At 38.2% G+C, this 25,845-nt stretch overlaps 1 protein-coding gene across 1 annotated transcript in view; it reads right to left on the bottom strand.

Moving 5' to 3' along the window:
• The window catches only part of RIT2 (Ras like without CAAX 2), a 181,000-nt gene that overhangs the window by 82,621 nt on the left and 72,534 nt on the right, over positions 1-25,845 (bottom strand). Inside the window, exons 3-4 of the mRNA XM_026090665.1 lie at positions 20,432-20,505; positions 14-205 (exon numbers count right to left, since the gene is read on the bottom strand). Coding sequence (XP_025946450.1) covers positions 14-205; positions 20,432-20,505 — 266 coding nt within the window. The remainder of the gene's footprint in view (positions 1-13; positions 206-20,431; positions 20,506-25,845) is intronic.

The raw sequence follows: 25,845 nt of genomic DNA on the forward strand, positions 1-25,845 counted from the left end.
AGAAGTCGCTTACCTGTCTGAACTCTTCAAGATCTATTTTGTTTCCCACCAGCACCAAGGGGATGTCATAGGTGTGCCGGACACGATAAATGAGTTCCTTAAACTCAGCAGCTTCTTGAAAAGATTGGCGGTCTGTGATGGAATAGCAGATAATGAAGCCTTCTCCGCCTCGCATATATTGGTCCCTCATGGCTGTGAATTCTGCCTGTGGAATAAGAACATGCACAGCAATTTGGCAGGCGAAATTATCCATCTGTAAATAGTGGACTTACTGAAAACTTTCCCCATCCCCCAAATAATTTCACATTGCTTGCTTTAATGTTTTAAATATTGCTTGCTGACACTCGTGCATTCTTGGGGCTCATCATCCTGGATAATACACCACTAGGATTTCTCTTAGGACATTTTCTCCTTTTTCCCCTCAGGGGAACTCTGTCCTCTAAGAATATCAACTTCCTGTAGTGGTTCCTGCATATAGCAAACGCTGTCTCACGTATTTCTTGAGCCTTCTACAGCACTTCTGGTACACACAGGTGACTTGCAATTCAGTGGATACTAACAAGTGTAAAAGAAGAGCTACACTGCTGTCTAGGGATAGGAGACAGGTACAAAGTCCTTATATGCACTTGATTCAAAAGCCCAGTAATATCAAAAAGACATTCACTGACTCCCACCAGCTTTGGAATAGTGCCTAGAAAAATAGGAACGTAATCTGCAAAAGAAATCTGCTCTTTTAAATGTTTCCAGAGAAGCTGGGGTTTTCAATTCAGTGTGGGATAATACCATTAAAATGAAATGAATAATTTTGAATGAAGTGAGAATTACCCCCAAATTTCTACTCCTGCATTTTTATTTATTTGTGTATGTATTTATTTTCAGAGCAACATTTTTGGTTAACATTACATTTTTTAAAAGGTATTTAAAGAATACCACATTCTAGAAAATCAAGTTTTACTTTTAAAAAAACTAGTCTCAGATACTGTGGCTTGAGAATATGTTTTAAAGCCAGTTTCTTTTTCAAGTTTGTTTGCTCTTCTTGATCACAGCCCAGAATAACCCAATGCCATGGCAACGGTCGGTCAGAATCAGAATTCTCCTGACAGAATCAGTTCTCCAGAGATATTAAGATGCAGGAAGGTCTGATAAAACAAGGAATACACATATCAACATTGGACCATTCCTATGAGCAGCAGCATACAATATCAAGTCCTGAAATTTTTACTCTGTTGAAAATTTAGCCTAGGATTTTTTAAAACAGTTTAAGGTTATATATATATATATAGCCTCAATTCTTACTGAAAATTGAAGGGAAATGGATCACTCGTGCTCTTTTAAAAGTCTCAGCCTTAAATCTCTCTCTATAGTCACTCATGTTGATTGATAATACTTGCTGTGAATAGACTTTCGTGTTGACCATTATCATTTATTCATGATGTATCTTTTACCCAAGGGCGTTCTTATATATCATTCAAAATATTTCACCTGCTATGGGAAAAAGTTCATAGACTAAGCTCCAAAACAGCAGACTAATAGGCAATTTAAGGGTAAGATTCTGCTTTAAGACTTACTCAGAATTTCAAAATGTCTAAGCTAACACCACCGGCATCCCAGGAGAGTTTATTAACTACTGACCTACATGATAGTGCGGGTTAGGCCATGCTCTGCCCCACCCCGTTGAAACTGGATGTGTAAGAAGTGGGGTAGCGGTGGGGGGAAACACAGAATGCATGAGACAAGAAGGACGCTACAGTCTGTTGGTTAGGGAAAGAAAATGAACGGAGAGCTGGTCTTTGCTCTCAGGTCTTTGCCTGCCATTTACATTAGATAGCCACTGGATTAAACAAAGCAATACCAAACCAGAGACCAGACCCAAAGTCTCCCAGACATCAGCAGAAAGTGTTAATGACTAAGCACAGAGACATACTCTCTCTTGCTTAATTACCCCCGGATCCTAGGCTTTCCTGCTGGAACAGGGGTTTCTCCACCTATTCCCCGATTTTATTTGCTATTTGCATCCCTCACCTGGAACTATTCTGTGCCCTGATTAGAAGGACACTCTCCTCTGTTGTGGGAGCTGAACAAGGCCAGGATCCCCTCAGGCTGGAGAGACAATGGAAACCTCAGCTGCAGTTAAGCTTGCAGATTAAGGCGCATTGATTTAGCTCCTGTGTGCAGTTGTAGGCTGGTATCTAAGCTCCTGTTATATTTAATGTAAAACTAGTCAATACAATTAACAGACTACAGATTGCTTCTACTGCTGAAAAACAGTTACGTATTTGAGGGTGAGCTGAGCATTTAGACGACTAAATTAAGCCTCTAGCTCTCATGTAGACACTTAAAAGTAGATATTTTGGTCTGGAACTTAAATCCCAGACCAGATGTCCCCTCTTTCTGGGTTAGGGCTTTCATAAGTCAACTGCTATAACATTGTATTATTATCTTGCTCAGCTTTTCACAAAAGATGAGCCCTGCTCAGTGAGCTGATCCACCTCTAGGAAGTGCTCTTAACTTCACACATTCATTTATAGCCCTAAAGGGCAAACAAGGAAGGAATTTAGACATATATTCACAGAATCACAGAATCACAGAATGGTTGAGGTTGGAAGGGACCTCTGGAGATCATCTAGTCCAACCCCTGCTCATTCCTGTTTAAGCACTAACTCTAAGCCACTTGCTGCACCATGCAGACTCCCAGGATCACTCCCCAGGAATGCTTAATGGCTTTGCTTTACTGCCAGAGGATTCTGGGTTCCTAGTTTTATGCACTGTGAATCATTCCAAAGGGACAAAGTGCTCCACTTTTCGCCACCGACATTCTTGAGTTGGAGTCACCTATGTAGGTGTTCTGGTTCATACCGGGGCATAATTATGACTGCATGGATATGAATCAATTTACTTCTGCAATTTTTTTTATTATGACATGTTATTTCAGTTGATGTATTAGACTAAACAGCCAAAATACTTTAGTGTCATGCTTGCAGTGATCCATTTTTGCATGCACTAATTATTATATGCAAAGTGGACTGGGGACACCCACATGTATTTTTTTGTTGTGAACCGAATTAGTCATTTTCTTTCTTATTTTTTCATCTTGATTTTCACCTAATAGTTTTTTCCCCTTGGCATGATGGCTCATTATAGAGTCAAGGTTAAATACAAGAGAACCAGAGGAAATACAAAAATAAAAACACTGAACAATCTCCAAAACCTTTGGGTCCATCCTGAGCCCTTTCTTAGATTTCTCAAATACTCCTTTTCTCTGTTTACCAAGAACTCCAACATAATAATATATATTGAGAAAAAGAATAAATACAATTCCCAATAAACATAATATAACCCTTGCAATAATATATTTATATTATACACACAAAACAGAGGATTAAGATGTAATTAAATATCTTTGATCAATTTTTAGTTCAAGTCCTATTCCAGATTTCACAGCTTACAAGTATCTCTACAGCAAGCAGAACCAAAACATAAATCCATGTTCACCTGGATTTTGTGGAAATTCAGAGGTAGCTGGAGATGGAACCAAAGGTTTTGGAAGTTGTTCAGTGTTTTTACTTTTGTTTTTCCCCTGGTTCTCTTCTAAAATAAGCAACTATGTATCTGTGCAACTGGCACACTAATATCTTCTTCAATCTTCTCCTGCTATTATTCTGGCTTTTTTTTTGTTAATTATTCAGGAATGGTACTAGATGCCATTTGTTACTAATAGGAGAAAAAACTGAAACATTCCCGTGTCAGTAAATGCCAGAGGCAATAGACAGGAGGAAATCACACCTCCTCAAAGTGAAATCAATTCTAAGAATTAAAGTGAAGATTTGTCATGCTTGTAACACTTTGCAGCTTGACATCAGTCTATAATATTCTCTTGTGTATTATGACTAAGACTTAACTGAAAAGTGTGATAAGAAACTTTTTGAAACAAAATCATCTTTCTACTGCTGTACTTCCGAACAAGAAGCAAATTTTGATCGAAATAGAATAAAACTTTTTTCAAAGTTGAAAGAAGGCAGGATAACTTTTTTTTCTTTTTCTAATATAATTGATTGCAGAAAAGTTGATACTAATCCTCGTATGACAATATGTAAGTCAACGTGTTGTTAAAGAAAGTTAGCAAGAAAATCTCCCTGTGATTATTTCGTTCCTAAATGGATGTGACTTTTGCCTTTTTCCAGCCATCTCATCTGATCTTTCCAAGAAGATAGTGGCCTCACAATGACATCAAGCAGCTCCCTCAACATGCTCGGATGCATCCCATCCAGCTACATCAAACTGCGTTCACGGAGCTTAACTAACTTCTTCCCAAACAACTCCCACCCCTGCCCAAGGGTAGTACATCTCTTCCTCAAATTTTCCTGCTAGGCATGAAGATGTGGGAAGTCTAGTATCAAAACCTGCCAGTAAAGGCTGGGCTAAAGAAGGTCCTGCGTGTGTTAGTCCTTTCTGTCATGAGGCCACCCAATCCTTTCTGCAGCAGGCCCACATTTCTCCTGTTCTTCCTTTAGTTACCAGGGTACCTTTGGAAACCCATTTGGTTGCCTTTCACATTTCTCAAAAGTTTCAACTCCAGCAATGCTTTGGCCTGTTCATCCCATCTGTTCATGCCCAAGAAATACTTCTATATTCCTCTTTGGGAACCTGTCCCTGCTTGTTCAGCCAAACTGATCTCCTGTCAATGCCCCCTTTTCATCTTAGATTTTAGGAGAATAACTTAGTGAGGAAGAAAATAGTTATACCCTGATTTATCTCTGTCATCCTGGTTTATCCTCTTTTATCCTGCTTTTCATAAAGAGCAAGATGTATATTTTTTAATTAGCTTTTAAGTGCATTTTGTTTTCATATAAATAGAAAAACTTTTGTCCAGCTCAGAATAGCAATTGTTATGAAGTAACTTCTTCCACATCACCATTTTACACCAGCAGAACTAATGGAAGCCAAGTCTCCTGCATCCCAGTCTTACACATTAGGTAATAGGCAGCCTTGTCAGCACCTAAAGGATAAGAGAAGAAGGGGGGAAGGGAAGAAATAGTAATAAAAAAGGACACAGGCAATGTACAGGGGGTCACAGCACGTTTCTCTTTTCCACGTATGGTGGTATGCTTGAGGAGGAGACGTGGTGCAGTGCTTCGGCGCGCAGTGCTTGCCTGCACTCCTCAGAAGTGCGGTGTTTAGAAATTTAAAGATGCAGCACCTCAGAAACAAAGGTGTCATGGTTTTCCAAACTACACACGCGCTCCGCACGTTTTGATGTCTGTTCTTTTTCTACGATCTTGGCTTGTATCTCTGGAAGAGGTCAGAGCCTCCCCGGGGAGGCCATCCTCACAGTTTGAGAAATGCCACTTTCTCTATCTTCTTGTCTTATGTTCTGCTTGACTTTAGAACCGGGAATCTGCTAACAGATGTTCTTAATCAAAGCTGTCTCCCTGATTACCACAGGGGTCATTCTTATTATGAAGGTTTTTTTTTTTTTTACATTTCTAGTGAACACCGGGGGGGGGTTCTTGGAAGCAGGCAGGATATTGTTCGTCTATGACAATGAACAAACAAGGATAAAATGAACCAAAAGGACACAGGAAGGAACGTGGAAAAATAAATCCTTCAAAAAGCGAGAGAATCAAAACTATAAGCCATATATCATAAAAGAAGTATGTCAAAACATACTGATATACTGGTTTTATTCAGAAATTTGTTTGCAAGTTGAAAATTTCTTCAGTCTCAGGAAAGATTTTGCCAATATGGTCAAAAATTAATTTTTAGCAGCAAATGCTTTTTCAAAGCCAAAGTGCAACCCTCCCTTATCTCTGTGTTAATAAACTCCATTAACAAACATCACAGCTGACTTCACTGGAATTACATATCATTCATCTGTCACAGTTTGTTAATAAACTGTGCTTTTCTTTTACTTTCTGAAACAGATTTAGCTACGGAAAGTTTATAACAATGACTGAGAAGTGTTGTGATATTTATTTGCTATTTTATTACTTTTTTATCATCTTTTTGTGTGTAAAAGCAAGTAGCTTTTAGAAGCTTTTTAAAGTTTCTTTGTAAAATCAAGTAGCAAGAAAACTGCAGCAGTTACGTTCAGAATAAGAAAGCTTCCAGAAGGAAGTTGCATGGATATTACATCTTAGAATAAATCTCCACCATTCAGCTACAAATATAGACACGAAGGATGGGACTTTTTTCATCTGACTTCTGCCACTGAGCAGGTGACACCTATTCTACATCAGGCTTCAAGTTTCTCTCTGCAGTCAACAGAGATGAGCAACTCCAGGGAGTGATTCATTCCATCCTGAGAGAAGTCTTTAAGACATCAGGGATGCCTTTCCCTCTTACCTCCCTCTCTATCTCAGCTGTACATAACTAGCACAGACTAAATGCCTATCCCACACTCAGAGGCCTGCAATATGGGCCACAGCCCCCACTCAGTCATATCCCTCATGCATTTGGATAATAAGATTTATCTTCCTGTTCATTTTGAAGTTTTCATTTGCTTCTGCAAGGCTGCTGCGTTTCCAATGGAATTCTTAAGGTCAGGAAGAAAAAACACCCAGCACCTAAATGCAATGGATGATTTTTCCCCTCACAGCACGCATCATTGGGAGATGCTATTCCTCAGCATGGGATAAGGTACATTAGGAGATAACAAATACATATCAAAGTTTCAAACCTGCTACCTTTGCCTGCACAACCCTACTATGCACCAGCTGTAGGTTACCAGTGAGGACAGAACAGAAAACAAAAAAAACACTGAATGATATCAGCATCCTATCACTTCACTTCTCCTGCTTCCCTCCTTTTCCCAGTCATCCTTTGCAAACAACATGGACAAAAGGGATTGTACAGCAAAAGGTAGAGAAAGAAGTTTGCAGCAGGTGGTACTAGGCCACCTCTGCCAGCCAAAACCATCTGCCACATCACTGAGAGGAAGGAGGAGAGCTGCGGACAGCTCAGATACAGACTAAAGAAAATGCCAGGGCTCTGACTTAAATATTGGAAGGCAGAGATTGATTCTTCCTTGCACTAAATCTCTACACTCTTCTGGCGGTACATCAAACACCCTCTCAGGATCCCTTTTGCCTGCTCTAGTAATGATCCAGAAACAGTTCAAAATGGGATTAGTATAAATGAGAATTAGCCCACAAGCCTGCAGTAAAAGTATATTATTATTATTATAATCAGTCCCTTGATTAATGATCAGTCAGTCTCTCATGCCTTATAATTACAGGAGGAAATCCTGTTATAAAACAGCAATATCCTTTTTCTTCTTTGAATTTGTACTGGGGACAAAATGCACATCACAGAAGATGGGAACAGTACAAAGATAGCATGAAAGATGCAGTCCATGTTCCTAGCAGACTAATGTCTTTCTGAACTTAATCTGACAGCCTTCCAAGGCAATATTATGAACGCCACATTATGCAAAATCAGTAGCCTCTCCTTAACTCTGGGAATGTACAACAAATAAAAAGCTGAGATAGATATTGAAATTAATCCATAATTTGGAGGGCAACCGACAGCAACATCAACCCTGCTGAACTCAGTGCCTATTTATTTGGCCACTTCTCCACTTGTTTAAACTACTTTATTTATCTGGAGAGGGAAACAGACAGGAAGAAGGAGAATATTTATGACAGGCAATCTGAGCTGGAAGACATAGGTATGATTTTCAGTTTTGTGACAAACAGTAGCATCAGTTCTTAGCTGCTACTTTCCAGGGTTTTCTGTGGGTGAGTGCACACTCTGGAAACTGAAGAGAGAAGCTCACCCAGGTAGACCAAATGAAAGGGACTCTTCAACACCTCAAGACCTGGCCTATGGGGAAGAAGACTCCAAGCTAAGCACATCGGCTGAATGGATGGTCAGCAAGTTTAAAAACAAGGTAAGACTCAAACTGAACGTGCAATGCGAACATAGTTTTATTTTCCTAATTTTGCAAAATTTTGGCTGAAAATTTCATAAATTTCCATCTCCTATTCTTCTCCCACACTTACCTTCTTCAGCATCAGTTTGCTCCCTCTAAAAAAAGGTCTTCAGTCCCAGACAGGAGTTGGTATTACACTAGACCTCAATTCATGTTTATTTCTGAAGAAGACTAATAGATTTGCCTAGAAAGAGATAGATTCCTTCACGCTGGGTAATACATCTTTAATCTCTGAGTGTTGGAGAGACTTTATAAACCTTTGAAGTTGTGAATATAAAGAATGAATTAATAAAAAAAAAGGTCTTTATTTCTTATCTAAGTTACTCTACCAGGTTCATTCATGTGGGCATTAGCCTCAACTTCATTCAGATGTGTCTGAGACTTTGATTTGGTAAGTGAAAATTTTCACCCTGTCTAAAAGCCACTAGAGTTTGTGATGTTAGTTCGATACTGACTTCTTTAAACCAGTGTGAGAAATCTGTTTCTATCACTTGTGAATTCATGCCCTTTTCTAAATGAGGGCTTGAAGGTTCACATTCCTCTTTGCTTTCCAGTCATGATACTTCTTCCCACCATATCTGGTATTGCTCCCATTCACAGACACTTCAGGATTAAGTCTTATGAAAGGCAGGTGGAGATGTCCCTTCACACCCTGAACACTGAGGGATCGCTACTGCACAGTCCCACTGGCTAGCAGCACAACATTTTGTATTCAGTTGCTGTCCTGTAGTCACACGCCACTCTGCTTTCACTAGTGCTCTGTTAGTCACAGAATCTAAACATCTTAGCTGGGTTACAAAGTAAGATTGAACCCCGTCAGCCTAGTAGGAAAAAATAAGTAAAGGAAAAGCAAATAAAGAAGAAAAGACAAATCAGAAATACTTTCCAATAAAATAACACAGAACTTTGAAAAATAACATCACAGAGCAACCCTTCTCTCCCACTAAAGACCTACTAAATAACCTGCTCTGGCACTCAGACCCTTTCTCTAGAAGTAGCTTCTCTTCATTGATGTTCCCACTCTAATTGCCCTCCTGCCCTCAGGTGATAATGTGCTTGCCAGTTTGCTGCACCTGTGCTATGAGCAGAGCTTTATTAATCCTGCTTTTCTAAAGATGGCAAACAGCTTGTCATATCCAGTAATGAAAATATACAGTCCATCACTGGGGGTTGATATTGACTTTCCATTCACCCCAAAATATGGATGAAATCACCATATCAGCTCTCCACAATGCCAGTATAAATGCCTCAGTGCTACAGTCCCTAACTCAGAGAACTGTCTTTTTCTTTCATATTAATGCTAATGGCATCTTCCTTAGGGATAAACACCTTAGTAATTTTCTCTTAAATGCATGCACTGAAGCAATCTTCATCGTTAACTATCTCTAAAACCCCCAACTGCATTTAGTTTATCGTGCCCCGTAAAACACTTTTTCCCCCCTCCTCATTGGTATGCAAGAAAGAATGAAGCCGATTTTCACCTTTTATCACAAATGCATCATAAATGGTAAAGGGAGAGAATTAATAGCTCGGTAATTACATTTTAGTAAACAGCAGGGAAAAAAAAGACAACAACCCACCAGTGAAGAGGTAATGACTGCAGCTGCAAGCAAGGGCTCACCAGGGATTCCAACAAGCTCTTGTCAGCTTACATGGGGATTGCTGACTTGCCATCTTTCCCGGCGAGGCTTGTGGAGCCTTGCAGAGGTAAAGCAGGAGACTATGGAGTCAGACATGCCATTGCTCCGACAAATGACTGCAAATGGTATTCTGGCTTGCATATATATTCTCTCATGATGACTTCCATAACAAGTTTGCTTACCTTAAAAATTTCACAGCATAGGTACTTTCTCTCCCTTCCCTTTTGCCCTACTCATCACCAGAGATACAATCTGAATGAAGAATCAAGCAAAGCAAAGCAAGCTGTGTGGTGGCTTCTTATTAGACTTTTGTAGCATTTAATCAATTGTGGACTCATTCTCACCACTGAAATTTAGCTCAGTGTTTATCTGAAGGATGTGATCCCCGGGGACTACATAAATCACCACCAATATGAATGCAAAACAGTTATGTTGTAGTTGCATTGATTTTGTATTGGTCACAGGATTACAGTCCGGTATGACTCTGTGACTGAAAAGGCCTGAGTTGTCATGTCCCTATGACTTAAAGATTTATTCCAGTACAAAGGAGATCCTACTATTCTATTTTCCTTGCATTTGCACTAATGTTTCCAGTACAAGTGAGCTGGCTAGGCAGAATTAAGTGCACAAGAATATTCCCTGGATTGGCATCTATAGGTGTCCAACAGAACACTACTCTCAGTGACCTTCTGGGGACTTGTGGAGACAGAGCCCTAGCTGGAATAGCAGGAATGTGTGCCACCTCAACTGTGCACAGCTCACAAAATGTGCCTAAGGTACCTTCATATGCAGTGTAGTTATCCTCCACCAAGAGATGTTCCTGCCTCGTACTAGCATATAGGATAAATCTCACTAAACTCCAGATATTTACAATATAGTTGCCCATATCTTATTTAGTTGCCTCAACTCCCTTCATAGTCAATGAAAAGAAACAAGCCCAGAAAGGTGTCTGAATTATTTTAAATATTTATGTTAGACTGAGAGGAAATATGCCATCGAAACACCTCTTTCTTTTCAGCAATTATAAAAACAATTTAAATGATCAGTTTAGATGTAAAAGTCCACATTTTGGATAGCTTAAGTTAGATAAGGGTGGTCCCTCTTGGGACTACCAAAACATACATCAACAGCTGTGATGTGTATCCCATACCCCTACACTTACTGTATGTATGGCATGGCACGGCACTTTGACAAAGCCATGGCAGTTGTGACTTGCACATCCTCTCATTTATAATCATTAGAACTTGCCACCAAAAAATGACTTGGGACAGAGGAAGTGTCATCTTGAAGAAATATACCTTGAAGCACACTTTGGGACAGTTTTCAAGTCCTGCTTGAAAAGTGGGACATGGAGATAATATCAAGTAGAGGCCAAAATAACAAAGAGAGTTACCAGGTGTAGTAACTCCCTCCCTGAAGTGAGAAAGAAATAGTAGAAATTGTAGAAACAACATGTTTGGGAATATTCTCAGCAGGGACACACATAAGGTCCCTAATTTCACCCTATCATCTTGTACCTGAAGAGGTAGAGCTATAATACAGAAAGAGGATGGCATGCAGGTCTCCACTCCCCTGGATGCTCTTCCAGTCTGGGGACAGGGCTTCAACTCCCATAGGAAAGAGAATAGGTTTGAGATGAGATGACAGGAAGGGGAAGAAGATAAGGCATAGGCAAGGAAACTAATGAAGCAAGAGAATGCAAGGTGATAGTACCTGACCCTAGAGTTTGGTAGTAGTTCTACTGGATGCTAAGCAGCATTTTCTGGGAAAACATTAGGCCAAATTAGGCCAATGGGCAGAATGCAACATGCCTTGGATTCAATACAGTGAAATTGCTGTGTTCTTTTTCTTCTTCTTCTTTTCTTTTTTTCTAATGAACGGGTAAGAAACTTCAGTGGGAACAATTTTTCTCTAACAATGCAAATTAATATTTAACTTTTTATGCAGCTGATCATCATTCAACATACACTGAAGATTTCATCCATATCCATTACCAAGCTATCTAGGTTTCAGAGTAAATCAGGGGCAGTTTAACTGGAGATAATTCACTTATAGTGAGGTTAATAAGATGAAATTCCATTTTCAGAACCACAGCCTGCGTTTCTGCCTGTAAAACAGGATAATGGTTTTCATTTCTTCAGAAAAGAGCTGTGAGGATAAAGACCACGGTCCAAAACTGTAGTCATGAGGTATCTAGCTTAGATCAATAGATCCTGAAAGATGCTGAGTAGCTCCTGAGAGATGCCAAGACTGTCCTATACAAGGACATACCTTGCCTACAATTTTGCAAGCGGAGTTTGACTTCTTCAGCTTGCTTCAAGGTGTAAGTCAAATGTCATATTGTAACTAAGACAGGAGATCTGATTTCTTACGCAGGCGCAGCCAATGTATCTACTGATGAGCTTTTGTTTTTTGTCTTTTTAAAAGGAAAGATTGCTCCCTGGCATGGTTTGTTTCACATCATCCTGCTGTTCTGGTAATGACATGGAACTCCTGTGGCAACAATTTATTCTCCTCAGCCATTAGGCACAAAACAAAAGCAGGCACAAAAATCTAAGCAAACTGAGGAAGCAAGAAAAATACACATCTGAAACATATCCAGTTCCCCCCCCCCAAAAAAAACCCACAAAAGTGTTCCATAATTTCATTAATTATATTCTTGAATTTCAACTTCCTCTTCTATGGACCTAGATAGCTGCAACAGTGTTCTTAAAGTTACAAAGGACAGGTGACAAGCAATGAAGTTCAAACGGAAACATTTACCAAGGTTTTTATTTATTTATGTATTTATTTATTTTGGAGATGCACTTCCAGGTTCTGGAGTAGGTACTGGAACTTCAACGGTGAAAGACAGCTTTTGTTTTTAGGCTTTTCCACAACCCCTGCTAGTGTGAAGTGAAAACAATATCTTTAAAAAGCCTTTTCCTGCCAGATTTCTAATGCAATTTTGCATTTCAAAGTTTTGGATGATTCAGATAAAAACTGAACAGGCAACTTTTTGCTCTTCTCCTTTCTTCATTTTGTCTGGAGATACCATCACTCAATGTATTGGTGTAGCATCCAACAGCTTGAATAGCTTGAAACACAAACAAGTTTTGTTGAGTTATGGTTGTTTGGTCTAACCCACTTTTCCACTTCTACCAATCCAAAGCCTGAGAACATCCCCCTCAGCAAAAGGCTCCTCTCTTGGTCTTCTGTTACTGTCAAGTCAAATGGCACCAGGTGGTGCTGTTACACATACTTGTTTCCTTAGCCTGCAAGCCAAGTTTTTAGTTCTGGAAATGTCTTTTTAATGTGACTTTTGTGAAAATTGCTACAGGTAGAAAGCAATTTTCTGTTCACTGGAATCACTGGTCCATGTAGAGCTCCTTCATAATAAGTGGCTTTTGATGGGCAAAACTTTGTAAAATGGGATTCCCTATGGGATTATCTAGGACAGTCACATATGTATAAAGAAATCAGGACACACTTAGAGCATGCCCAATGTCTCCTGGAAGCAGACTTCCAAGGGCTTCAGTGTCATTTAACAGTGAGAAGAAAAAGTATAAAATATGGTTTGTATTGTCACAAGAAAAGGCAAGTTTACATAATCCTATAGTCTTGTGGAGGACCTGGATAAGTTTAATCATATGGGATTTGCTTATAAATGTAGTCTCAGTACACTGTACACAAGAATACAATAGAAAACAGCAAATACTACATGGAAAGATGTGGAAAGAAAAAAAAATTGCTACTTTTATCAGTATTTGTAGCACAGTATTTTCTTCTTTAAAAATGCTGTTATTGTATTAAAAAAATATAAACCAAACCCTTCCAGCGATATCACTAGATATTTATCTACTTTTGGGAAAAAAAAGTTACTAGATAAAGAGAGAGAGACAGATTTCAAGAAAAAAAGAAGAATTTGTTGAAAAAGAAAGGGCAAGAATGGAAAGTCTTCTCCCATTTGCAATATGGAACCACTTGCATTGACTTTTCTGCAGAGGAATGGGAAGTGAGGGGCAGGAAATCAGTACCTCCAGACTCAATAAACCCTGACGTCCACCCTAAATAAATACTCCTTACAACAGGTTATTACACCTCTTTGAGAGAAAGATAAATGCAGGACTAGAAATACTTACTGATTCATCCTTTATTACACCATGATTCATTCATTGACAGGGACAGGACAGGAAATTGGGAATCTTAGTTGCTAGTTGCCTGTTCTTGCTAAACTAATAAACTCCCTTTTCACAGTCTATGCCCAGATCTTTTCCCACTGAAGCCAAAGTATATTTTGCCAAGAATTTGAAGGAAATTGGAGTCAGATTTGCAATTTAATCTGTGATATATTGGAACATTTTTTTTGCTCAATATCTCTGCCAAATAAATATTTCTTCAAAATCTGCCCTTCCCCAAATGAAACGATCTGGTCATGGGAGTGATTTTAGCTCCCCCTATAAAGAAAAGAACAGCTTGACTTGAGAAGCAATCAACCAAGTTTTCAGCACTATGATTTGACTTTCTGAACGTCATCATCAGCCTGTGAAACAAAAAAATATAAAGAAAATAAAATTAATGTTCTTCACCTAATACACTGTATTAATGTTTGCTATTGAGTTCACCACTACTGTGCCTTAAAAATAAAATGGATTTCATTTACTCACTACAGTACATAGCAGAAAGTGGACTAAAATTATTTTCCTCTTAAAAGTACAAGCTGTAAAGGCCCATTAAAATATAATTACTACCAAAAAGGCATTTTACATTTCCTTGAGATAAGCTGCAGTAGCTTAGTCTGAAATTTGACTTCCATTGATTCAGGATTACAGAGCAGCATGTTTAGATAATAAGCAGAAGGATCTCAGATAACAGCCTGAGTGAGTCATCGGACTATAGTGTTTAGTCTGAGAAAGTGTGTTTATCTGAAGGGCTCTTGGGACTAATATGGTTCCTCTTCAAAGCTTGAAGCAGGGGGCAAAAATCATAGTCCTGGAGGTTGGCAAGATAAACATGTCCCGTGATTTGCTAGCAATTTGAGAGATGGATTTCACTACAGAGCACACTGCTGTTGTCAGGTTGAAAGCATCTGCCTGAAAATGAATTCATGTGCACACAGCTCCAAACAAAGGAAAATCTCCCTGAAATGACATGCCATCACATTTTAAGACCAATTTTTCAAGTCTCTGACTCACACTTGGGAAATATACTGGTGCACTAAGTTTATCATAAAAAGCTCACATTTTAACAAGCAAAAATTGATGCAATAATCTTGAAATGTACTATCACTGACAGGTACACAAATCCATTTTTCTGTGTATTTGCCTGCTTTATGTCTGAAAACAAGTTTGCCTTTCTACATTGGGTCACATCAGATTGTTTTTCAGTGAAGGAAATTGTGTCTGATGCTCTTTTAAAGTTTGGCTTAAGGTCTAAATACGGAGGTTGGGTAATGAGTCATAAGGAGCAAACCTGTGGCAAGAATAAAAGCTCCTGTGTCAGTCAACAGTTTATAAATACAGCAGAAAAGATAACTGCTGTGTACGTTCCACAAGAAGGAATTCAAACTGGGCTCCAGAAGTAACAACATATTTTTAAGCTAGAAGAGAGAATGAGAAAGCGTAAATGAGTGAACAGAAGGTTTCTATAACTCTGTGTGGAGGCTTTTTGCGCATGGTTGGAGCAGTTGGGGGTTGTCAGTCTCTGATCACAATTGTGAAGGGAACTGAACGACGAATAAAAGGCTTGAGGTCTGAATGTCCTTTCATTTGTACCCCCAGGTATTCTGCAAGTCAAACAATTTATACTACTTTAAATCAATTATGTGTATAAGCAGATGAGGTTTATGACTTATTGAAGAAGGTAAACCTCCAGAATACCCTCCCTCTCCCCCCAGGTCTTAAGGGAGAGAGAGAAGCACATGGGTGAGTTTCAAGGGAGAATTACTCAAGAAATGTCCCAAGAACAAGGTCGAACAAGACAGTTTGAGCTGTTTTTACAGTTTAATAGTTTGCATTTGCAGATTTCAGTTAAAGTTTTGATGTTTATTCCATATGCCCAATTTCGGTCTACAGGATCAAAAAAAAAAAAAAAAAAAAAAAAAAACCCTCCTAAAACTCAGTCTCGCATTTGCGCTCTGTTTTTTTTTCGTTTTGTTTTATTTTGTTCTCAAATGTAGATGCACAAAGAAAACTTCTGGTTTAATTACACTTAGGACGGGATTCTGTTCTCTAAACATGGGTATCTAGTGTAATGTTACATTCTCTAGCATATCTCACCTAGCTTCAGTCTGCCCTTCCAGAAGGTCATGGGTCTCCCATTGATTCTTTGGCATATTTAAGCAAATCTTCAGATATCTTAGCATTTAAGCAAATCCTAAGCAAAGCTTCAGATATTAACATTTCTGAAGTGGAATTGGATACCTATGTTTAGGCTGCTGAATTCCACCTTTAATTACAATAAAAGGTTGCTAGATTTGTGTACCACTATTTCCATTTTCTCCCTTGATATTTTCATTTTAGTGAAAATTCCACTTCAATTTTTGCCTCAGTGTTCTAGGAAAACAGATGTACAAATATTTGTATTTACTGCTTAATGTAAAGTAAGAACAAATCAAACTTTAAGACATTAGTTATAAGATAATCATACATCTTGGCCTGAAGAAGATAGAACAAGTCATACAGCACAGAGTCACCACAAGTGATTTTCAGGGAAGAAGTATGGAAAAAAGAGTCAAAGGCATCAATGACAGCTTCTTCTAGCGGCAAATATGAGGCGAAGTATAGATGTCGTCTTCTAGATTCAGTTGTGCCACTGAATAAGAAAACTAACATGAATTCTTGAAATTCTTATTTTGCCTAAAGTTGATTACAGAGAGCTCAGACAGGCTACCTTGCTGGCAGGTCTAGTGCATGGTGAAAAGCAGTGCTAGTGAGTTCAGTGAGCAATAACTACTTACACGAGCCACAGCTACCCTCAGAGTGTGCCTCTCATTGTATCTTCAATGAAAAAAAGATATCATAGGGACATACGAGGATAACCAGCGATGTAGAAAAGACATATCTGGAAATCATGGAATATCAAGCTGCCTCCTGTGAGGAGAAATCTGTCATATTTAACACTGTCTATATGTATGTAAGAGAAGTGGAATATCAACAACTCTTATGGTTCATTCATGTTTTTGTTTTTAACTTTGTTTGAACGATTTTTAACTTCCAAAAGCTGAGAACCAAAAAAGTATTTCTGAAGTCGCATCTACGCTTTTGATGCTCCGAACTATACCTACCAATTAAAATATTGAAGACTTGTATCCAGTTTCAGATATGAAATCAGATGTGGATTTTCCAGTCTGGACTTGGCAATAACAGAATTATATTAAGTAGTAACAAATCACAACATCTGGTCAGTGTTTGAGTGTTCAGTTAGTGCATATGCACAGCAGGGAAAGGAGAATAATATTTGGTGAAACATATTCTATAGAACAGTGACTAAATATATTAAGTTCAGTTGGTTTCTCTGTTGACTTCTTGTGTTTCCCAAATAGGGGAGAATTACAATTTTAGCTCCTTGATCTTCTAAAAAGATTAAAATCATGATACAAAGTTGATGATGAAGTATTTACGACTGTGAGGACACCCAGAGAAAAATGAGATTTCCACTAGATGATTTAGAACTTGTAACACCATCTCTGACCTTACATGAAACCCACAGAGGTTATCACAGAGCACACCATCATGAGCATAACTAGATGCTTTGGTTTCTTTTTGAAGTCACAGGAGGGTTTCAGTTTAAACTTGAGTGAAAGTAACATTAAGCCCTCTGTGAGGAAACAGGCTATTTTAGCTGCTGACTTCAATGAGATTTGGATTAGGCCTTGATTTCTTTTGGAGTTGTGTAGTGAAGACAGAGAGGCAGCAAATTCAAAAAGCCTAACAAGCATTTGCAAAGAAAATCAGCTAAATCCAGGATGTTTAGAGTTTCTGAAAAATAGGTGCCTAGGAAACTGGGAAGAGCTTCCTTCCTAGAACACCTATACTCTGAGACATTTTCTTTGATAATAGTCCAGAACCGGAAGTAAAGGGAAATTTAAGGCAGAGATTTTCTCGTATCAGTTCAACCTGGAGCTTGAAGCAGTATAGCTATACCCATGCTGTACAATGTTGTGGGCTGATATATCTACAGAGTATGGTGCTACTGGCACGGGCATCTGCTTTCGCCAAAAACTCTGCATCACATTTCATTATGCTGCCATTTACATGCTCTAGACCTCTAATATTATAGACATTTTGGTCCCTTCTTGAAACAAAACTTAAATAAAACTCTCCATCCTTTCCCAACTGTTCTTATCACCAGCTTTCACTGTATACATTCTTCTGATTTTCTCTACTTGCTTTACAGCTGGCAGTTCTGATAAAAATCATAATATTGGCAATACATTCCCCCCCAAAAATCTCAAAATAGGGTTTGGGTGAAGTTGTTTAATACGATCAAAATTCAGAAAGAAAAAATGTACTGTGTAAAGATGAGCCTTGCTTAATCTGGGAAGCTTAATATTTTCAGCTACTTATCAAAAGGTCAGTGCACAGGGACACTTTTTCTCTTCCTAATCTGAATCTGAAAAATCTTTCAAAGGGGTTGGCCATTTACCTCCAATTTTTTTCTCAGTTTAAAAGAAGCTGGCAGAAAATCAAATGTCCTCCCTCCCCCCCCCTAAAAAAAAATACTAATTCTAATGAAAAGAAGGGGTGATTTGACTTTTTTTGGAGGAGAAGGAAATTTTGATCATCTGGTTCTATCTTTTTTTTCAACAGCACAAACCTTAATGTTTCTAGTAACAAAAATACCTGGAAAAAATCAAAGTCGAAGGAATGATTCCTCTTGTTTTTTACAACATGCTACCTCCCCAGCTCAACCTATTACCTCTGTAGTTCAAAATATGAGCACATTATCCGTTTTTGGTTCATTCATCATCCATTCTTTGCTTTCATTTTAAGCTGGTTTGTTTCCTTTGTGTATATGGTATTTGCATGACAGCTGCAAATTTGGCACCAGATAGTTCATGTCTGCACAGCTCTATGAGTGGGAGCACAATGTAAGGAGGTCTGTACCTTCTGTACCCTCCATGAAATGAAAGCTAGAATTCCAGTTTCTATGGTTGGTAGAGAATAAATCCTACACTCTCTCAGAGTCTTCAGGGAAATAAAACACCAGCAAATTGGGAAGGCACTTATGAGGATGAGGAAATCCTCTAGAGCATTTCGCTCCTCTTTCCATTAGCAAATAGCTGAGTAGATAAATTATGATTCATCATTACTCTTGATCTCTGGATAAAGAAGTATTTAACTTTTTAGCATTTTAGCAATTCTACAAAATCAGACTATAGTGAATTAAGCAGTAGAATAAGTGGACCTAGATGGTGAATTATAATAAAGGATAACAAAGAAGGTTCCTAAACATACAGAGCTTTACGAGAGTAATTAGCTAGAAATATAATTCCCCTAGTAATTGCATACTAATGACAACATACAGCTGAAGTTACTAGGCTCAGATTTCCTGAGTCAGCAAAGACCTTCTCCATCAAAAATACACCTATTTTCAGCCATGTTAATCAGTAGCAACTGTGGTGTTCCTTCCTCCCCTCCCTGTCAAATCATGGCCGAAGCTATCATAGGACTATTATGCATAAGAAACTTTTGGGTCTGTTTTAATAATAAATTCTAGGCCAATTGAATTCATCGCTTTGGAGTGTTGCCTTAGCTTAGATTTTCTGGAGAATCAAACACTTTCAGAGGAGACTCAGAAGCAAGTCCCCGGTTAACTGCTGGGACTATATAATTTTGGGTCATGGAAGAATAATTCAGGGAATCTTTTGATTCCTGAAACTGTGTTGAGTTCACTTTGAAATTGGCCTATACTTCATTCACAAGTAAAACTCATGCAAACCACAATCCCTCTGAACTACATTTGACCTTATATAACTTGATGCTGTTCCAATTCCTGGCAGGTGATTGCATTTCCCACCATTTGCAGTGTCCAGCTTAGGTGCACTCAGGTATTTGAGAAGCCTAGATCAAGGCTTCCAGGCTTTTATTTCTTAAATAATTTTTTTAAGGACCTATGGTACTTGTTGACTGACTCGTTCTTGTACAAGGTGCACATAAACTATGAAAAGAGTGATCTCATAAAAGTATCAAAGCCTTCAAAGAGAACCTGATGCACACCTCAGAAAAAGATCAACCTGCTGCAACATTTTGATTAAATGATAAAGAAGTTTTAAGAGGGAAAGGAAATAAATTGAATCAGTGAAGGAACTCTTGCATTTAATTCCTTCCTTTGCCTTACTATAAACAAAATATGTAGTTCCTTGACTGACGTCCATACACACATATATACACGTCATATGTATACTGTATGTTGCTTTTGGCAGTAAGACCTCTTCTTATGGGTGAACATTTGATGATAAAATGTAATGCAGGAAGAAGAATGGCAACAAAATACTCTATCTATAAGTACACCAGGATATTCCAGTAATAACAAAAGAACAAAAAACTTTTAAGACAAATGAACAACAGCATTCATTCATTCCATGATTGTGACAGATGTTTCTGCATACAAGAGAAAAAGAAACAAATAATTTTTCACCTACTACTTGATTAATCTTGTCTATCTCTTCTGGTCAGATTTTGAAGTTATATTATACCACTGAAGCACTCCTTTAAACTTCTCCTTTGTTAATTCCTCAATGTTATTCTGCCACTGCTCCCTTTGTGTTTGAATAGGAAAGCTTGTTTCTAGCCCTGTGACCTATCTATCTGAGGTTAAGATCTTTGTTTTTATCTGTTTTTATCTCTGGTAGAAAGGTTTACATTGGAAAACTACTCACCTGTCCAGCAGTGTCTAGAATGTCCAAATAAGCTGGTTCATCATCAATTCGGACTTGAGTTTTATAGGCATCCTCTGAAAAACACAGTGCAGTATTGCTAAGCATAGGAGTGGCTCAGAGGGTTGAAAATGAAACAGCTTCGCTAGTGTGGAGTAGGTTTTTCAAAAAGCTCGCCAGTCTGACCTAACTTTGCTTTCTTTCCAGTCAAAGAGACACTTTTTGAAATCCTACCAACACTGAAAAGCGTAAGCAGAAGGGAAGTCATCTAGTCTTCTCTGTGCCACAGCCTCAAATATTAAAGCAGTAAATTTGCCTCTGTTTAAAGGATAGCACAGACTATAGGTGCTGCTTAACTCGCAAAGCTTCAGGAGTCTTGCGCTTGTTTATGCACCAGAGTGGTTTTTACTTACCTCAATCACACTTCCACAGAGGCTTTCAAGCAAATACTCCAGTTCTGAGCTAAACATTGTTCAAGTTACTGGGGAAATCTCCCTTTGGCTGAGGGGGGCTTCTGTGTCAGATTTTCAGAGCAATTAATTAGGCCTCGGTATATCTCTGCAGAGTATGCAAATGGATTTTTTTTTAAATAAATTCTGTAATCAGTGTCCTCACACTCCTAAGAGCTGGAGGGGGAGTGGAGGGATAAGCTGTGCTTGGTGGACCATTCCCTTAGCTCATGATTTTGTCAAGCTAAATTTGGAAGGAGAAAAACAAAAAAGGTGAACTAATATTTGCATAAACTATTTTCCTCACATTTCTATTTCATTCCCCTCTCAATATTTGTATTTCCTTCCTAAGGTTAAATGGAGCTTAGATACCAGGCCATGTTTATACTCAAAACAGTCTAAAAATTATCCGTGTTTAATTAAACAATAATGCAAAGCAGTTTCAACGGTCTGGGTGACTGGTATTACGCTTTGGCTGTGCAGTGAGGCATGAAGTGGAGACAAGTGCATTTAATGCATCTGAGAAGTGTCATTAATCAGCATGAGCATATGGCTGGGCCCGTCCGATAGCTCAATCCTGTAAGCACCAACTATCAGAGAACCATCAGGACTAGGCTCTTGACGATATTATACTGCAGCTAGTAGGAATTATGAGGATATTCAAATTTGTCCACACATATGTTGCATTACATGACACATCACAAAAGCATGTAAAAACCTCATTTGCATCTACAGAAAAGGCAAAATAAAGCATTCAGATGTGAAGAATTCTGGACGGCCTTAACTCTGCCCACTTCTGCATACTCAGTAGCAGCCTATCTTTAATAATATAATCACATACAGTAAATTCCATGGATCCCCTGCTTCTTTTAGGCTTCAGTTCAGTAAATTACTTTGACGCATGCCATGCTTTAAACAAATACCTAATCCCATTGATATTAGGATGACCCAGAGGCTTAATTAAATGTGGGGTACACTGTCTTGCTGAGCAGGTCCAGAGCATTCCAACCAGCATATGTTTCAGTCAATGTATCTCTTTCTTGGGATTCTTGGAGAGGAAACCCAGTGCCAAAGAGGGACTGTATATAGTGAATTAGGTTATTGACAGTTTAAGCAATCTATTATGACAAGATAATGTTCCATGTAGTAGAACTGTTACCTTTTAACCAAAAGTGAAAATCAAAATATATGAAAATATGCTAAATCAAATACTGGTATTTCCTTCACTTAAATATTATTAATGCTATGAAGTATTACTAAATGTCTTGACATGCAGATGGATGCCCATTTGCATTACGTTCATGTATATATAATTAACACACAACTCACATAAATATAGCTCACACTTGCTTGGCTCTGCAGCTGGATACCTTAAAGCTAATATGCTGTGGTCCTATTTCTCTCTTCACTTAGACCAATATAAGTTTTAATACAGTAGCTTCAAAGGAGTTACTGCAGAGGGACATTTGCATAACTAAATACAGAACTTGGGCAAAAATGAAGCTGGAATCTAGAGAATTCCTGTCTTATTTGCTAAGCAAATGAATTAGGAGTCCAGGGTTAGTAACTAAAAGATTCAATGGCCTCTGTGATAACAAGTCATAGCTTTCAGTAAGTAAATGGGCAGGTATCTAAATGTCTAATTCCCTGCTGATCTACTCCAGGTGTACCCTGACACCATGTCACTGGAATCAGTAAAGTTTTAACTGTGAAAAGTTGGAGCAAGGCTATAAGACTGTGTTTACCGCCCTTTTCCTTTGCAAAGATAGCACTGAACATGCAAAACTATGTGTCATTTTTATTTATCTTGTTGTGTTAAAATACTGGCCCCAAAACACTTTATGAAGGTGTGCCAGAATCATGACCCCATTTTCATTCTTAAAATATGCTAACTTTTTTCTTTTTGGTGAAACATACTCCATTGAACATTGACCAAACACATTAACTTAAATGATTTTCTAGGCAATTGTGTTTGGAACATGATTTTTATTTGTGGGATTTGTCTTTGCCCCAAGAACTGTAGAGATGAAACAGGAAGGAGATATGACTTTCATTTGTAATATTATCTCTGTATATGTGCAAAAAGCAGGATATGACAGAGAATTTAGAAAAGCTAAAAAGTATCCTCAACTGGGATGTGCTAAGCAGGGGTATCCTCGACCTGTATTTGAATGGGAAAAAAAATGGGAGACTGAACATTCACTTTTCTTATGGCAATCACTTAAGAGGATGCTCAGATTTATCAGGAGAAGTACTATACGCAGCCCACACCTCCTACGAGAGTGCTGATCACCGCAAGGCTCTCCCAGCCATGACCTGTCAGCTTGTTAAGACTCAAACACAACCAGCCTCAGACTTTTGGGAGGCACTGACTATCTTTCCATTTACTCTGTATTTGCTGATGCCCTGGCCTATTAGGACAATTAATATTTCCAGTGCAGGAGGTAGAAGAAAGATGCCTAAATTTAAAATCTTGATTTCATCTCATACCATATGGACCTAGAAGACCAGCTAAGAGGTAAAACGCTATACTGACTAGGTTTTGGTCTACAATTAAGTGCTTTAAACTGAGATTTCATCTCAGGAAGTAATGGAGGTAGAGCTGAGTAAGGGATTATCTAGAAAAACATTTTTATCTGACTTAGCTGGACTATGGGAAGAAGGAACAAATGTGATAAACAAGAACATCCTGGGGATGTCTGTATGTTGATTCCAGTACTTTAGATCCCTTGGACCCAGGCAATGTATTTCTGTTTCATCAGTAACTATAATGCTGCTAATCAGAAACCATGGAGTCTATCCTAAAGGACTTCAAAAGGGACTACAATGTGGCTAGTCTTCTACAGTCCAGGCAACATAGTGCGCATTATGGTCACACTAAAGGAACTGAGAAACTTTGAATTAAGATCAGAGAGGAACATGTTGTTTACATGTAGACAGAGAAGAGCAGATGTGAAGATGTCCCACTGAAATGCCATGGGAATGTGTTTGAAACAAAACAGGAAAGTCATCATCAGGAGCACTAGCAGGCCTACTGTCTAATGTGCTCTCTTTAAAAACTATTCATGGTATTACAAATGCTCTCTGCTATATTTATACTATTTACAATGTATGAGTTCATTGCATTTTCTTTCATTTAATTAATTTACATAATTCTCCCTGTAAAATTAACAGGGAAGCTGTTCAACCACGTGTTTCTGGATTTTACATCCTACAGCTATAAGGAGCGATCTTTCTAAAATTTATTAAAACTCTGGCTGGAGTTTCAGCAAGCATTAAGATGAGGCACAAAAAAAAGAAGAGAATAATAATTAGCCCTCTCTATTTCTTAACATTAAATTCACTATTAGTCTCCTATGAATCTAGTAGTAAGGTCCCAGACTCAGGTTTAGCTAAAATGCAGCAGATGATAGGATATTGTAAGAAACAGTCAAGGATGGAGCTTATTGACACTGTTGTGAGGTGTAAGAGTGATTCAAACACAGACTGCAAAAATGAGCACCTAGTAGGTATCAGAGAGAAAAAGGAAATAAAGCTCCTGAATCATTACAGGCTGTATAATAAATAGCTGACTTCCAAGCTGTGTGGTTAAAATATCTGACAAAAGTTATTTTTTATGGGAAATTATTCTCTTTTATATATATATAAATAAGTGCTTTCTTAAGAATTTCATTTTCTACAAAAATTTTCAACTTAAAATGAAAACGGGTAAAATTTTCAGCTTAAAAACTATACTATTTGGCTTGATCGATTACTGAGCATTTTCTATTTTCCAAAGGGAAAAACAACAAATGGAACCCCAATTGTTTTCTGATTGGCTCCAACTCTTTTTTATTATTAATTCTCTCCTGCTTTAATGAATATCTCATTTAAACCAAGATGAAATGTATTTTTCAAGCATGTTTTCTTAATTGTACTACTGTCCTTTGCAGTATTATATTTCAAAATGAATTACTGAAAAGAAATTTTTATTTGCCCTTTTTTGTAAAATGAATACATTTTCTTTCTTCATTTTTCCTTTGTAAGGACATCTTTCTGAAGACATAAGAACAATAATTAATGCAAGCTGGTGCTGCTATCAATTATCTTAGCACTGGTGAAGCAAGATTCATAAAAAATATATCAAACAGCTTTTTCAGCTATGAGCAGGTAACCGCTTCACGACAAATAGACTTGGATGGTGTACAACTTAAAGGGGAGCTGGAACGGACTTTTCATCCGCATAAGAGACGTGTTGCAGTCCTGGAAATCTAGGTCAGTCGCCTCTTTCTTCCATTAGTTAATTTTGCTTATATTCCTTCCAATTAAATATTCTCTCTTCTTCTCTCTCGTGCACACTATTAACTGCACTCAAAAACAATCAGATTCTCTCACATAAAGATGAGCCAAAATATGTTTTATGTGGCTAAGGAGGTGCCAATCCAGCAGAAGGAAGTCCAGGCTCAGCCAGTCACACCTGGAGTTCTGCCTCTTGCTGCTCTTGTGTGCCAAAGACGCAGCAGGAGACACAGCTCTTGGTGTGCTTAGATTATCTGCTACATATGCATTTTAATTCAGAGATGCTTTTGAATGTAGGACTGATCATGAATCTGGTTGTTTCTAGTTAAAACAAGGATTTTTTAAGTAAGAAGAGAATGGATGGGCAGAGACTTAATTGTCTGAGATAAAAATTTGCATGTCACAGGAATTGCCCATCAAAATATATTGGTCTTATGATTTCCCTTCAAATATAATTATTTTCCTGGAGTATGCCTGTTTTTTAATTTGGGTAAGCATTGCTATCAGCATTCTGCAGACAAGGACGACAAGTCACAGAGGTTGCCTTCCTATGAGCTATGCACACATGATAAGCAATGAATGGCCACAGCAGAACTGACATATTTGATTACCTTGCACCCTGTAAATACTCACATAGATAGGACTATCCTTAAAAATAAGGCAAGTGGCAAAATTAGGAATGTACGTATC

The sequence above is a fragment of the Apteryx rowi genome, unplaced genomic scaffold (assembly GCF_003343035.1).
Source record: "Apteryx rowi isolate R43461 unplaced genomic scaffold, aptRow1 scaffold_87, whole genome shotgun sequence".
Classification (NCBI taxonomy): Eukaryota; Metazoa; Chordata; class Aves; order Apterygiformes; family Apterygidae; genus Apteryx; species Apteryx rowi.